The 13,625-nt window shown below is 43.3% G+C and overlaps 1 protein-coding gene across 4 annotated transcripts in view; it reads left to right on the top strand.

Annotated features, from left to right (window-relative positions):
• The window catches only part of ZFYVE1 (zinc finger FYVE-type containing 1), a 60,311-nt gene that overhangs the window by 29,478 nt on the left and 17,208 nt on the right, over positions 1-13,625 (top strand). For all 4 annotated transcript variants that reach the window (XM_043550218.1, XM_007055739.4, XM_037900338.2 and 1 more), the window contains exons 3-4: positions 9,744-10,248; positions 12,377-12,591. In XM_043550218.1, the coding sequence (XP_043406153.1) occupies positions 9,744-10,248; positions 12,377-12,591 (720 nt within the window). The remainder of the gene's footprint in view (positions 1-9,743; positions 10,249-12,376; positions 12,592-13,625) is intronic.

Genomic DNA, 13,625 nt, shown 5'->3' with positions numbered 1-13,625 from the left:
GCAAAAAAAGCATTGAGTACATTAGCTTTTTCCACATCCTCTGTCACTAGGTTGCCTCCCTCATTCAGTAAGGGGCCCACACTTTCCTTGGCTTTCTTCTTGTTGCCAACATACCTGAAGAAACCCTTCTTGTTACTCTTGACATCTCTTGCTAGCTGCAGCTCCAGGTGCGATTTGGCCCTCCTGATATCTTTCCTACATGCCCGAGCAATATTTTTATACTCTTCCCTGGTCATATGTCCAACCTTCCACTTCTTGTAAGCTTCTTTTTTATGTTTAAGATCCGCTAGGATTTCACCATTAAGCCAAGCTGGTCGCCTGCCATATTTACTCTTCTTTCGACTCATCGGGATGGTTTGTCCCTGTAACCTCAACAGGGATTCCTTGAAATACAGCCAGCTCTCCTGGACTCCCTTCCCCTTCATGTTAGTCCCCCAGGGGATCCTGGCCATCTGTTCCCTGAGGGAGTCAAAGTCTGCTTTCCTGAAGTCCAGGGTCCGTATCCTGCTGCTTACCTTTCTTCCCTGCGTCAGGATCCTGAACTCAACCAACTCATGGTCACTGCCTCCCAGATTCCCATCCACTTTTGCTTCCCCCACTAATTCTACCCGGTTTGTGAGCAGCAGGTCAAGAAAAGCGCCCCCCCTAGTTGGCTCCCCTAGCACTTGCACCAGAAAATTGTCCCCTACGCTTTCCAAAAACTTCCTGGATTGTCTATGCACCGCTGTATTGTTCTCCCAGCAGATATCAGGAAAATTAAAGTCACCCATGAGAATCAGGGCATGCGATCTAGTAGCTTCCGTGAGTTGCCGGAAGAAAGCCTCATCCACCTCATCCCCCTGGTCCGGTGGTCTATAGCAGACTCCCACCACTACATCACTCTTGTTGCACACACTTCTAAACTTAATCCAGAGACACTCAGGTTTTTCTTTAAATACAACCCATCAAAGGCCCTTGCATAAGATGCTTCTGCGCCACAATGAAGTTAAACTTTGTTAGTATGGAGGGAGTGTTGTCTAGTAATTAGAAAAGATGTCTAGGAGTCAGGACCACTGGATGCTATTCTTGGCTCTGTTACTGACTTACTGTCCACTGGGCAAATCACTTCAGTTGCCTGTGACTCCCTGTCTGTATTAGTAAAATGGGGGTGATAATACCTGTTTTCCTCACAGCACATTGGGAGGCCAAATTAATGTCTGAGAAGGACTCTGAATACTATGAGCAAAAAGAATGAGGAGTACTTGTGGCACCTTAGAGACTAACAAATTTATTTGGGCATAAGCTTTCATGGGCTAAAACCCACTTCATCGGATGCATGCAGTGGAAAATACAGCAGGAAGATATATATATATATATATACACACACACAGAGAACATGAAAAAATGGGTGTTGCCATACCAGCTATAATGAGAGTAATCAGTTAAGGTGAGCTATTATCAGCAGGAGAAAAAAAAACCTTTTGTAGTGATAATCAGGATGGCCCATTTCCAACAGTTGACAAGAAGGTGTGAGTAACAGTAGGGGGAAAAATAAGCATGGGGAAATAGTTTTACTTTGTGTAATGACTCATCCACTCCCAGTCTTTATTCAAGCCTAATTTAATAGTATCCAGTTTGCAAATTAATTCCAATTCAGCAGTTTCTCGTTGGAGTCTGTTTTTGAAGTTTTTTTGTTGTAGTATTGCGACTTTTAGATCTGTAATCGAGTGATTGGGGAGATTGAAGTGTTTTCCAACTAACCCAGGAACCTATCCTCGCAACAAAGCCTGTTGCCAACTCTGTCCACATATCTATTCATGGGGCACCATCATAGGACCTAATCACATCAGCCACGCTATCAGAGGCTCGCTCACCTGCACATCTACCAATGTGATATATGCCATCATGTGCCAGCAATGCCCCTCTGCCATGTACATTGGCCAAACCGGACAGTCTCTATGTAAAAGAATAAATGGACACAAATCAAATGTCAAGAATGATAACATTCAAAAATCAGTCAGAGAACCCTTCAACATGAAAGCTTATGCTCAAATAAATTTGTTAGTCTCTAAGGTGCCAGAAGTACTCCTCGTTCTTTTTGCTGATACAGAGTAACATGGCTACCACTCTGAAATCTGAATACTATGAGTACAAAGTATTATTAACATTTCTGCTCCATTCTTGTCAGCTGTTCTGAAAAATAAATAACCCGGTTGGATTCCTCACAGAGCAGAGGAAGTATTCATTGTTCTCAGATTAGCACAAAAATAAAAAAGAGTACTCCACCTAGGGGATCAGTTACAAGGGGATCTATCTACCTTGCTTTCAGAAGTTGTTAGAAAGCTCGTTAGCTGTTTTGTACCACACAGCTGCCCCTTATGGATGTAACCTCCCTGGTAATTGCTTGGTTCCCAATTACTATCCTGTCTCAGGGTAATGGGTCCTCTTTATAGTTTTTCCCCACAATATGCCTGGTGTGCCTCAAGACCTTTGAAATTGGATTCATAGTCTCCATTGCTTGCCCAAAGTTTGTAAAAAAAGGTTTTGTTACTCCTGCCTTCTTGCCTTTCATGGGCAAGAGCCCAACAGTCTCATGTTCCATGCGTGGGCAGCCTGTACTTTTCAATAATAAAGTTACGTTATTTTTTTAAATGCCCAGCTGCGCCAATCAGGATTGCATTGTGCTAGGAGCTGTACAAACACACATGAAGCTACTGCCTCCACCCTGAACAATTTTCATTCTAAGAATAAAGATGGTCCTGATTCTCTCTTTACACCATTCCATAGGCAAAAAGAGGGTACAGTGGCCTCCCCTTAGGGATACCCTCAGCGTAAGGGGGCTTCCCTGGTGGAACAGTCCTATGCAACTCCTTGCAGCCCCTAGCACAAGGGGAGAGTTAATGGTGGGAAGGGGCATGGCTGGAGTGAGCTGTGTGTTAGGGGGCTTATTCCTTCACCCACTTACTTCCCTGGTCCTTCTCGCATGAACAGAGAGCGACAATACCCGAAGTCCAAAGGTGCAAACAATTCGATGTTTATTGGGGTGAACTTCCAGCAAGCATGATTCCAGTTTCCTTCCTTAGTATCCTCCTTCCCAGCTCTGACACCACAGAGCCTTACACCTGTGTCCCTGTTCCCATTCCTGCCCTTAGCAAAACATTATTCCAATTTCCTTACCCCCATTCCCTGTTCCCATTTCCCCAGTTAGCAAAACATGATTCCAATTTCCTTACCCCCATTCCCTGTTCCCATCTCCCCCACCCACACACTTCCTGATTGACTGCAGACTATATAGTAAAACTTGACTTCCGCTTTGCTATACCTTAACCAATCATGTTCCTGAAATTTAACTAACCAATCCTAACATTGTAACATGATTATGTACCCAATTATATCCCACCACCTTAATTAGTTTACACCCAGCAAAATTAATTATACAGCAGACAGAAACAATCACAGAACCAGACATAGATAATACAGACAAACAATAGCAAAGTGGGAACTATAATGACAAAACAATACAGAAGTGAGAATTTCACATCCCAGCTATTGATAAGTGAGTTCTTGCCAGACAGGATGCTATCAAACTAAGTTTCCTTTTACATTTTCTAGGCACTTCCCTTTCTCTGGAGGTGATAGGCACTATCAGGACAGGATTGTATCCTAACAGCCCAATAGCACCTTATTTCAGTGTGACTAGTTTGGAATGTGAGGATGTGACCGTTCCCTTCCCAGCTTATGGCTGCCTCTGTTGCTTAGCCAAAGGCCTTAGCCTAAGAACAGGGCCTCAGACTGTCACAGTAAGAAAAGGCCCTTACACCGGCAGACAGTGATTTTGATTCTCTTTTGTACCTCTATAACTAGCCAAGTGATAAGAATACACTTAAATTCTTAGAGTATAGGCCTTTACAGACAGGCCTGAATATCTATATCCTAATACTGTGCTCTGACTGTTCTGGGCTGACAGTGGCCCATAGGCAGCTGTGGGGGCCACATATAGAATTCTAGAGGCACAAAGTTGATTTAAAGCCTCTTTTGTTCCCTTCCCTCCCCACTGCCTGGGCTCTCTCTCAGAATTAGGGCCTATGATGGTATAAGGCCTTGTTCCTGCAAACACTTGTGCCCATGGTTACCTATCTTTATTAGTCCTATTGAAGTCTATGAGACTACTTAGGGTACTATAAAATTAAATGTGCAGAAGTGTTTGCAGGATCAGGGCGTAATTCACTATGAAAAATTAGATTTTAATTGTAACTAAGGAATACTTGATTTTATAAATTAACTACTTTGCATAACCCTTTTGGAAAGACTTTTCACATTAGCAAAAATCTCATGACAAGAAAGAAGAAATATTAGCTCACGAAAGCTCACGCTCAAATAAATTGGTTAGTCTCTAAGGTGCCACAAGTACTCCTTTTCTTTTTGCGAATACAGACTAACACAGCTGTTACTCTGAAACCTGACATTAGATAAACTGAGTAGGAAATCAAATCTACAGATTACCTTTTAGACTAAACGCTCAGCTTTGATCCTTCTGGCCCACTTGTCACACTGCCTGCTAAGAATGGAATCTCTAGTCTCTGAGGCATTTGAAAGCTGGAAAGGAGTGGTGGAAACAGGGTTGAATTAAGGCCTGAGTCCCTAGGCGCACCATAACATAGAGGCCCCACTGTGGCCCCATCCACATTCCATGGTCCTGCATTCCACTTGGAGTGGCATGGCAGAGGAAGGGCTCCCTCCCCTTGTAGAGAATCCCTTTCTCCTGGAGTGACAACAGGGACTTTCCCCTGCTCCCCTCCACTGAGGGGCAGTGAGGACACCAACAGGAGTCCCCTCTGGAGGTGTAGGGGCAGGAGCATGGGGTCCCCCAGTAACTATCCCAACAGCTGAGGTACATTGGGGTTGGTGGGTGGGCTTACTGTGCTTGTCTCATGGCACAGTTTCCTCCGTTGGGTGGTACTGGTGGGGCTTCCCAAAGCACTGAGATGCATGGAGTAGTTCACACCTCTTAGAGCCATTCTTTCAGTTTGCAGAACCAGACAGATATCATTCCATCTGTTATGCTCTGTTCATATTTTCAGACTTTAATTCACAACCATATGGCCTAGATTTTGGGTTTTTTTTTCCCCCAAGGAAAGCTGAGATTCTGATTTCATTGCCTGATTCCAGGAGCTGGCATTTTAGGCCTGGGTCTGTAGTGCTTCAGCCTTAATCCAGCCCTGGATGGAGCCCTGTAGTTTGAATAATTTAAAACTGAAATGGCCAAAACATTAGTATCACAGCGAGCCATGCTGCCTTGGGAGAGATGGACTGGATCTCTTTGATTTCCAACTTCTATGATTTAAATGCTAACCCTTTCTGAGATTCGCTGCTTAAAAATGCCTGACTTCTGCATTTCAAAAGTTCCGTGCTGTCTGTTATGGAGGCACTGGTTGAGACCACACAATTAAAATTGCAACTGCTGTTCCATTATAAAGCTTAATTTGACTCTTTCCCACTCTGACTTTAGTTGAAAGAGCCATTGGTCTGAATTTATGTAGGTATTACCTGTTTTAAAAATGATTTTTAGAAGTGTAGAAATAGAATGGTTTGTATTGCATAACTTTAAAAAAAACCCAGTAATTTTCAGAATGAAAGAAGTCCTTTTGTGATTCATTTATTTTTGCTCTTTTTTTTCTAGACATTGATTTATTGCAGATATTTGAAAACTGATATATATGACACATATTTGAACACACTGCCAGGAATCTTGTCATTTATTTTTCCATTGATTTCTGTTTTTTGTTTTGTTTTGTTTTTTAAATATACACTTTTAAGCGATGCAGTGGTTGTATGTTGGGGGATGTTGTGGTATATTGGTTGTCAAAAAAGTCTGTTGAATGATAGATTTGATGTTTTATACGTTTGGCATCTAAAACTATAGATTGCCAACACTTTTAAGTTTTAGTCACCAGAAATGCTGGGCCAAAATGAACCCAGTCAAAGAGTAGGATTTAAAAAGCAACAATCAATACAATTCAAACTAATAGAATTCCAAACTTCAGTTCAAGACTATCAATACAACACTACCTGAATATCATATGAAGCATTGTTGATTTTGTGAATTGTGTATGGCTTATGAACAGGAAGGCTTTGTACAACCTTTGCATGAATAAGAGTAAGACATAAAAGGTCCTATGCACAGTTCTGAGAGGAGAAAGTTCTGTGAAAAATGGATAAGACTAATTTAGATGTAGTAGTCATTGTGAGTGTTTTGTCTGTGGGTCAGAGTTAAGGTTGTTTGGGTGCCAGTCATTGAGAATGTTTTCATTTTATGGGTTTTGTACATGAATTTTAACATGTATTGTTAATGAATGAGATTGGTTTCAAGAAATTCATGGATAGGAGGTTCATCTTAGGAGTCTTGGGCTATCTTTTTACCTTCTCCCTGATCCCATCAGTTCATATGGCCCATAAATCTGTGGAAAGATATATGTTGACTTCAGTGGGCTTTGGATCAGGCCCTTTATTGGGTAAAGTTCAAAACAGTGTACTTAACTTCCAGACAAGTTAATATCCAAGTTTTTTGACAGTCTATGTTTCATGTCCTCAGGATGATCAAGAGAAGTTATGTTAATAGTTCTCTTGCCTTTTTGATGGCTTTGCTTTTATTATTGCTCAAGTCTCATGTTATTAGATTAGGTGTTATAAATTTCTGAGTATATAATTCCCTCTACAAGTGACAAGTGAGCCAAACATGAACCACATTAGCACTATGGATCTTTGTCCCAGTCTGGTGGCTGATCCACACAGAAGGATAAGAGTCTACTGATCCTACCAGCTACAGAAGTGATCCCTTTAACTGTAGTGGTAGAGTTTCATGCTTTTAGTGCTGAAGGTTCCACATTCAAACCCATTAACAACCCACTCAGGGGATGTCATCAAAAGTGCATGTTAGAGAGGGGCTTTTATGTAAGTATATGACAATTATTAACACAAATGCAAATAATCATAAATACTTATACCGAAAATAAGACTAAACGTGGTTATAACCTGTGATATGGGGAATAAGATAAGATTTCTTTTTATTAGAGGTAGAAGAGTGTGTTTATCAGTTATGATCTCTAAGTATAATAAAGCTGTAAATTAATCTCCAATGGCAAAAGGGAAGAAAGAGCACTATGGGCAGGGGGACTAGGGCTAAGGAAAAGGCCACACTTTTTAGACAGGTTTGTGCAGTTCTTTCTCTGAAATCAGATGTTGCAGTGTCATTTATGGGTGTGGTTTTGTTCCCCCCGCCCCGTGTCCCCTGATATTGTCACTTTAGAGGTGTGGTGTTATGCAGCATGAGAAATTTCCACAGCTGTGTTTGTATTAGATGGGCTGCCACCACCTAGGCCTTGGCATCAACACCAGGAGATGCTGTTGTTCACCGTGGCAGATCTGTGCCTCTTTAGCCTCCCCAAAAAAGGGGAGCAAGCAAGCATTTGAGTTCTAGATCTTCATTGCTTTCAGTTGGGATGAAGCTTAACAATTGTCATTGGCTGGCATAAATGGACCAAATCTGGGAGGGGAAATTGGTGAGCCAGTTGCTGTGGCTGGATTTTACACAGTTGTGTTGTATTCTCTAGGGATGCCCAAGTGTATTCAGTGCATTGGAAAGAGGTGAAACAGTTCAGTGTTCAGGTCACTAGCATGGTGTAATTTTAGAAGAGTGCGTGCTGAACAGTAACATTGGAGCTATGCAGATTCATATCACATTAATGCCCCTGCCCAGTGCTTAATTTGTAATGAAAGAGGTGCTGGGGCTCACTGCCCCTACCCAGTGAGGGTCTGGTCCAGGATCAGGCCCCTAATGAATTACAAACCTGTTGCTGGGAATTCTGTATGGAGCTGGCCTCCTCTCCCTCTCTCTAGTGCCTTCATGCTGCCAACATTGCTGATCCTCCCCCAGACCCAGACATCCCAGACCAGACATCTTGACCCCATGTAACCAAAGACACTGAAATATCCCCACTTGGTTGCCCAGCCAATAGTTAAGCAGTTGTATTAACAAAGCTGTTGCCCATCTGGCCTCCAGGGAGTGCCGAGGCCGTAATAGTCAGGCACTATGGTTAGTGCTAGCTTCTGGGGCAGAGGGAGGGAGGGGTTAAGGACAGATTATTTTTTCTTTAAAGACTGGCGTCCTCGGAAAAGGGCTGAAGTAGGAAACCTAGCAGATGTTTTTAAAGAGCCAGGCTTCTGCATTGAGCCTTACAGAGGCAATTGTCTTAATCAGTCACAATATACTTGAGCATTTGAAGCTGTCCCTTAAACACACAGCTGTCAAAAACAGGCACACTCCTGCCCCCAGCTAAAACCCGGGTGTGCCTTCGTCCTTCCCACTCTGTCCCTGGAAAGCCTGATAACTCCATGTAAAGGCATGGATGAGAAGGAGAGGTGCTTCTGGATGGTTTCCTTCCTTCCCTCATGTTGTGAGGCTGCCTGTAACTATCCTGGCCCCATACTCTATAATTTCTCCTTCTGAATGCCGTTCCAAGCCTTTCCCTCGAACACAGACTCTCTTTATTTTAATGTACAGTCTACATCTTGCTCACAGATTTCACCATAGCAGGGTGGGGCTTTAGAACCTGAATCAGTGATCTAAGAATAAACCTATTCAAAGAATCCATTGACTGCCTCCTGACCTCTGTGGATCCTGTGTTCTGAGATGTTCCAACCATACTGGCCTGCAGGGGAGGGGAGTTTTGGGACACTTGTGAGAGAAGTAGCATATGGGAAGAAATCTTTTCTATTCCTTTTCCTTGGAGATCACCCAGGCCTCCAGAAGTTAGTGGCCAGTAGAAGGGAAATCCGGCCCTTCGCTATTGAAGGGAACTCCATGGGAGGAGTGAAGGGGGGAATGAACTGAATTTAATCCCTCTCAGTAAGTGTTTTTATTTTGCTCTTCTTGTGACACAAATTGTCTTGAGCAAACACCTATTGAAGGAAGGATGCCTTGTCCCTATGTGAACACACATGGCAAACTACAATAATCAGACCTTCAGCAGGACAAAAACTTTGAACTCTAAAGCACTGTTATTTTCCAACTAAAATTAGGATTTAAGATGAGCCTGCCTTGTCTATCTGATCATCTCTTTTATCTGAGCCCCATTGTTGTGCTATCTGAACAGAAATGTCTCACAATCTGCCATTAAATAGTATGACAAGTCTCACTTATCCTAAGTAAAAGCCCCGGAAACCAGATGTATTGAAGGCCAGATGATGTGTTTTTTGTTTTGTTTTGTTTTTCAAACTTTTGTGGCTTAAAAAAAAAAAAGGCCTAGTCAAGTATATTACAAGGTGGAATATCCGGTCTGTCTTGCAGTTTTGAAAAGCCTGCTTTAAAAATTGCTTTAATCCACTTCAGAAGTGTGGATCTAAATCTCTGGCTTTTTTTTTTTCTTTCTACTCATCCCATAAGATGTATTGCTCCGGGGTGCTTGGAGAATTAGTGATAGGATATGGAGGAGCTGTCATTTGGCCACTGATGATGGAGGGCAAGAGCACCTACATGACTTAGAAGCCTGGGTCCCATTAAAAGTCAATGGGACTTAGGCACCTACAACACTTTGGTGTTTTTGAAAATTTTGCCTGGGACTCCTGTATGTTTGTAAGGTTTATAAAGGACCTAAATGGAAGTTGCTCATCCTCACGAACCCTGTGAGCCCTGAAGCCAGCTCTGTTTTTAGTGTTGTCTTCTCTAGTTTCCCATCTATAATGTTGTAATTTTCTTATTTTGGAAGGTGATGAATGAAGAAGACTTTATTAAGAAACTGGACTGCAAGCCTGACCAACACTTGAAGGTGGTGTCCATCTTTGGGAACACTGGGGATGGCAAGTCACACACCCTTAACCACACTTTCTTCTGTGGTCATGAGGTTTTTAAGACATCGCCAGCTCAAGAATCCTGCACGGTCGGTGTATGGGCAGCCTATGACCCAGTCTGCAAAGTGGTGGTGATTGACACAGAAGGTCTGCTTGGGGCCACAGTAAACGTGAGCCAGAGAACGCGGCTGCTTCTGAAGGTCCTGGCCGTTTCTGACCTTGTCATCTACCGTACGCATGCTGACAGACTCCACAATGACCTCTTCAAATTCCTTGGGGATGCTTCAGAGGCCTACCTGAAACATTTCACTAAGGAGCTGAAGGCAACCACAGCCCGCTGTGGCTTGGATGTTCCTTTGTCCACTCTGGGTCCTGCAGTCATTATCTTCCATGAGACTGTGCACACCAAGCTATTGGGCTCCGGTGAGTAGAGAGAAAGAAACAGTGAATCAAAATATAGCTAAATGTTATTTGTTAATTGGACTGCCATGTGGAAGATCTGGGTGAAAGTCTGGTCTTGCTCATGTTTCAGGCTGGCAGAGGGTCTGCAGAGGCAGCATGCTATGCTCTGATGGTGGAGTGAGGGATTTATGTCACAGGGTAGCAACCCAGTTAGCCAGTTAATGATCAACACTGATTAGTCCTGAAGGGAGTCTCCTGTGATCCTCCTCAACATAGGACAGTGACTGTGGCATTGGACCATGAAGATGGGTAATAGAACAAGGCAAAGTGAAAGTGGGGACCCTAACATTATAATAGGGATGTAGAGGACCCTGTCACAAAAATAAATGAAACAGATCATACTTACAGAACGAAATGGGTAAGAGGTATGAAATGGACTTGTTTATAAACCTGCACCCTTCCCTGGGCACTGGGATTTCTGGGGATTGGTACCATTCCTAGGCAGGCATTAATTCTAGGAAACAGACTGAGTGTGTGGTCGCCAATGGCTGGTGGGTTGTCCTGCTTCTTCCTATGGGAGTCGCTCAAAATACGCAATATTGCCAGTAGGTTTTCCTTCAATGCCTTACATGATGTCAGCACCACTATGTTGTCATTTCTCACCACTGTCTATTTCCTTCTTCAGCATTTTAACTTGGTTCATTGCATGCCAGACTAAGCATATTTAAGTCATAGTGCTTGTTTACAAATCTATGAGTGAAATCCTAGCTCCATTGAAGTCAGTGGGCGTTTTGTGATTGACTTCAAAGGGACCAGGAGTTCACCTACTCTTTCAAAGTGTACACTAAAGCCTGTTTTGGCTTTGCCCACCCCGACCACGCTCTAATATGTTGGGGGGAGCCCTGGTCAGTGCACCTGGCTACATCAGTGCAGATGGGGTTTAGCTTCCTTCTGTTTGTGTACATCCAGAAGTGCCCTGCTGTGCAAGACCACAGCAACTCCCTGCAGGCCAACAATATTGTTGCTGGCTTCTTCAGGGTGGGTGTTTGCTGACGACAAGGCCCTCGGCAAATAGAAAAAACAAGGAACTCAGCCCAGCATCTCCCTACAGTTATTTTTCAGAATGTATTTTTAAGCAACAAAGTGGCTATATAAAAATGGCATCACCGTCTCACCTTGGTAGGTAAATGTAGAACAAATAAGGAAGCAGGATTTCACACAGCATGTAATTAGCTGCTGGAATTTACTGCCTGAGGAGGTCAGAGTCAAATGCTGTAGCTGGTTAATTTTATGACCAATAATGTCAGTTGTAGTTATATGCACAAAGGCAGGGTATTAAAAACATATACTTCAGAGCATCAGCTGATCTCTGTGGAAGCCAGAAGGGAATCCACCCCCCTAACACACACCGTATGCAGCAACGCACAGTTGTCCAGCTTGACGGACAATGTTGGGATGTCTGAGTTGTGTTTTTTTAAAAGGGGTGGGGATTTGCCTTCCTATGAAGCATACACCATATGCCATTGCTGGAAGCATGTTCTAGGAGTTGGTAGACTGTTGGTCTGACCTGAAATTGCTAATTCTGTGTTGCTTGTTTTTTCTGGGTGAGAGTAGACCTAGACACTCCCTTTCCTGCCATAGGGTCTGCGCGTAGAATGAACATATAAGGAGTGGTGGGAATGAAGGCACTAACGCTAAACCTTTCACGGTATGGCCTAGTGGCCCGGAGCCAGGAACTGCTGAGTTCTATCACACTTTAGCATAAAGTTTGTTTTTTTATGTCAGATATGTCAAATTGGCCTCTAATTTTGGGTGCCCAGTTTTAAGACCAGTAAGCCCAGACTTTCAGAGATGCTGACCACCCACAGTTCCCATTGATTTCAGTTTTAGCTGTGCTAAGCAGCTCTCAACTTCGGTTGTAGGGGGCTAACACTGTATCCAAAACAGAGGTGACTTTTGAAAATGTTTCATTCTGCCCATGTGTCAAATGGGGAATACTTGTTTATCTGCATCACAGAAGAGTGGTGAGGAGTAGTTAGGAATGTGAGTATAGCACTTTGCGTTGTTAAAGCACTTCCTGGTTGTTAAATAGTGTTATGCTAAACCAGCAGTTGTTAATACACCTGTTACTGCTTTTGAATGGGTTTAGATCACCCCTCTGAGGCACCTGAAAAACTCATCCAGGAACGCTTCCGGAAACTGAGCCGCTTCCCCGAAGCCTTCAGCTCAATCCACTACAAGGGAACGAGGACTTACAATCCCCCCACAGACTTCTCGGGACTTAGGAGAGCTGTGGAGTACCAGTTGGAGAACAATACCACCCGTTCCCCACGACAACCTGGGGTTATCTTCAAAGCACTGAAAGTAAGTCATTTGCTGAAGAGTGTGGCTCACCAGCGGTTGGGGAAGAGTCTCCCAGGGTCCTTATTCATGTCTGTCGCACCATTCCCAAGTATCGTGTACCCTAATAAAGTTCCACACAAAGCTCTAATGCAGAATTGCAGATATCTGGAGAAAAGGCAAGTCTTCAATGTATCTCATATAGACGGTTGAATGGGCTGGGTGGATCTATCCTGGGGGAAGACAGCAGGACAGGGGGAAAATAAAGAAGAAAGGAGGGAGACCCGCTAAGGAATCAGATGGAAAGGTTAAAGGAGAACCAGAAAAGCAAAATCTCAAACCCACACCTGGGAGAAAGCTGATTGGGGGAGGAAAGCGTGATAAACTTTATTGCAAGTGACAAACAGTTCATGGAGGATATTTATAAAGATGCTCATGGATCTGGCCAGGAGGAGGTTATCAGTAACTTTCTTAAGAGCAGCATCAGTACTGTAATAAGGGTAGAAACTGAATTCAGCTCGAAAAGAGATGACTAAGAGGGGATATGATAGAGGTCTATAAAATCATGAATGGTGTGGAGAAAGTGAATAAGGGAGTAGGTTTTTTTTATTCCTTCAAATAACATAAGAACTGGGGTCATCCAATGAAATTAATAGGCAGCAGGTTTAAAACAAATGAAAGGAAGTATTTCTTCATGCAACACACACAACCTATGAAACTTCTTGACTGGGAATGCTGTGAAGGCCAAAACTACAGCGTGGTTCAAAAAAGAAAAGTTCATGGAGGATAGGTCCATCAGTGGCCATTAGCCAAGATAGTCAGGGATACAACCCCATGTTCTAGGTGTCCCTAGTCTCTGATTGTCAGAAGCTGTGAGTGGACAACAGGGGGTGGATCACTTGCTGATTGTCTGTTCTGTTCATTCCCTCTGGAGCACCTGGCATTGACCACTGTCAGAAGACAGGATACTGAGCTAGATGGACCATTGGTCTAACCCAGTTCCTAGGTTCTGATTGCAAGGGATCTGAGAGGTGAGGAAGTAAAGGCACTGGGTAAAG

The sequence above is a fragment of the Chelonia mydas genome, chromosome 6 (assembly GCF_015237465.2).
Source record: "Chelonia mydas isolate rCheMyd1 chromosome 6, rCheMyd1.pri.v2, whole genome shotgun sequence".
Taxonomy (NCBI): domain Eukaryota; kingdom Metazoa; phylum Chordata; order Testudines; family Cheloniidae; genus Chelonia; species Chelonia mydas.
The sequence above is the reverse complement of the archived record's forward strand: the minus strand, read 5'-3'. Positions and strand labels throughout refer to the sequence as shown.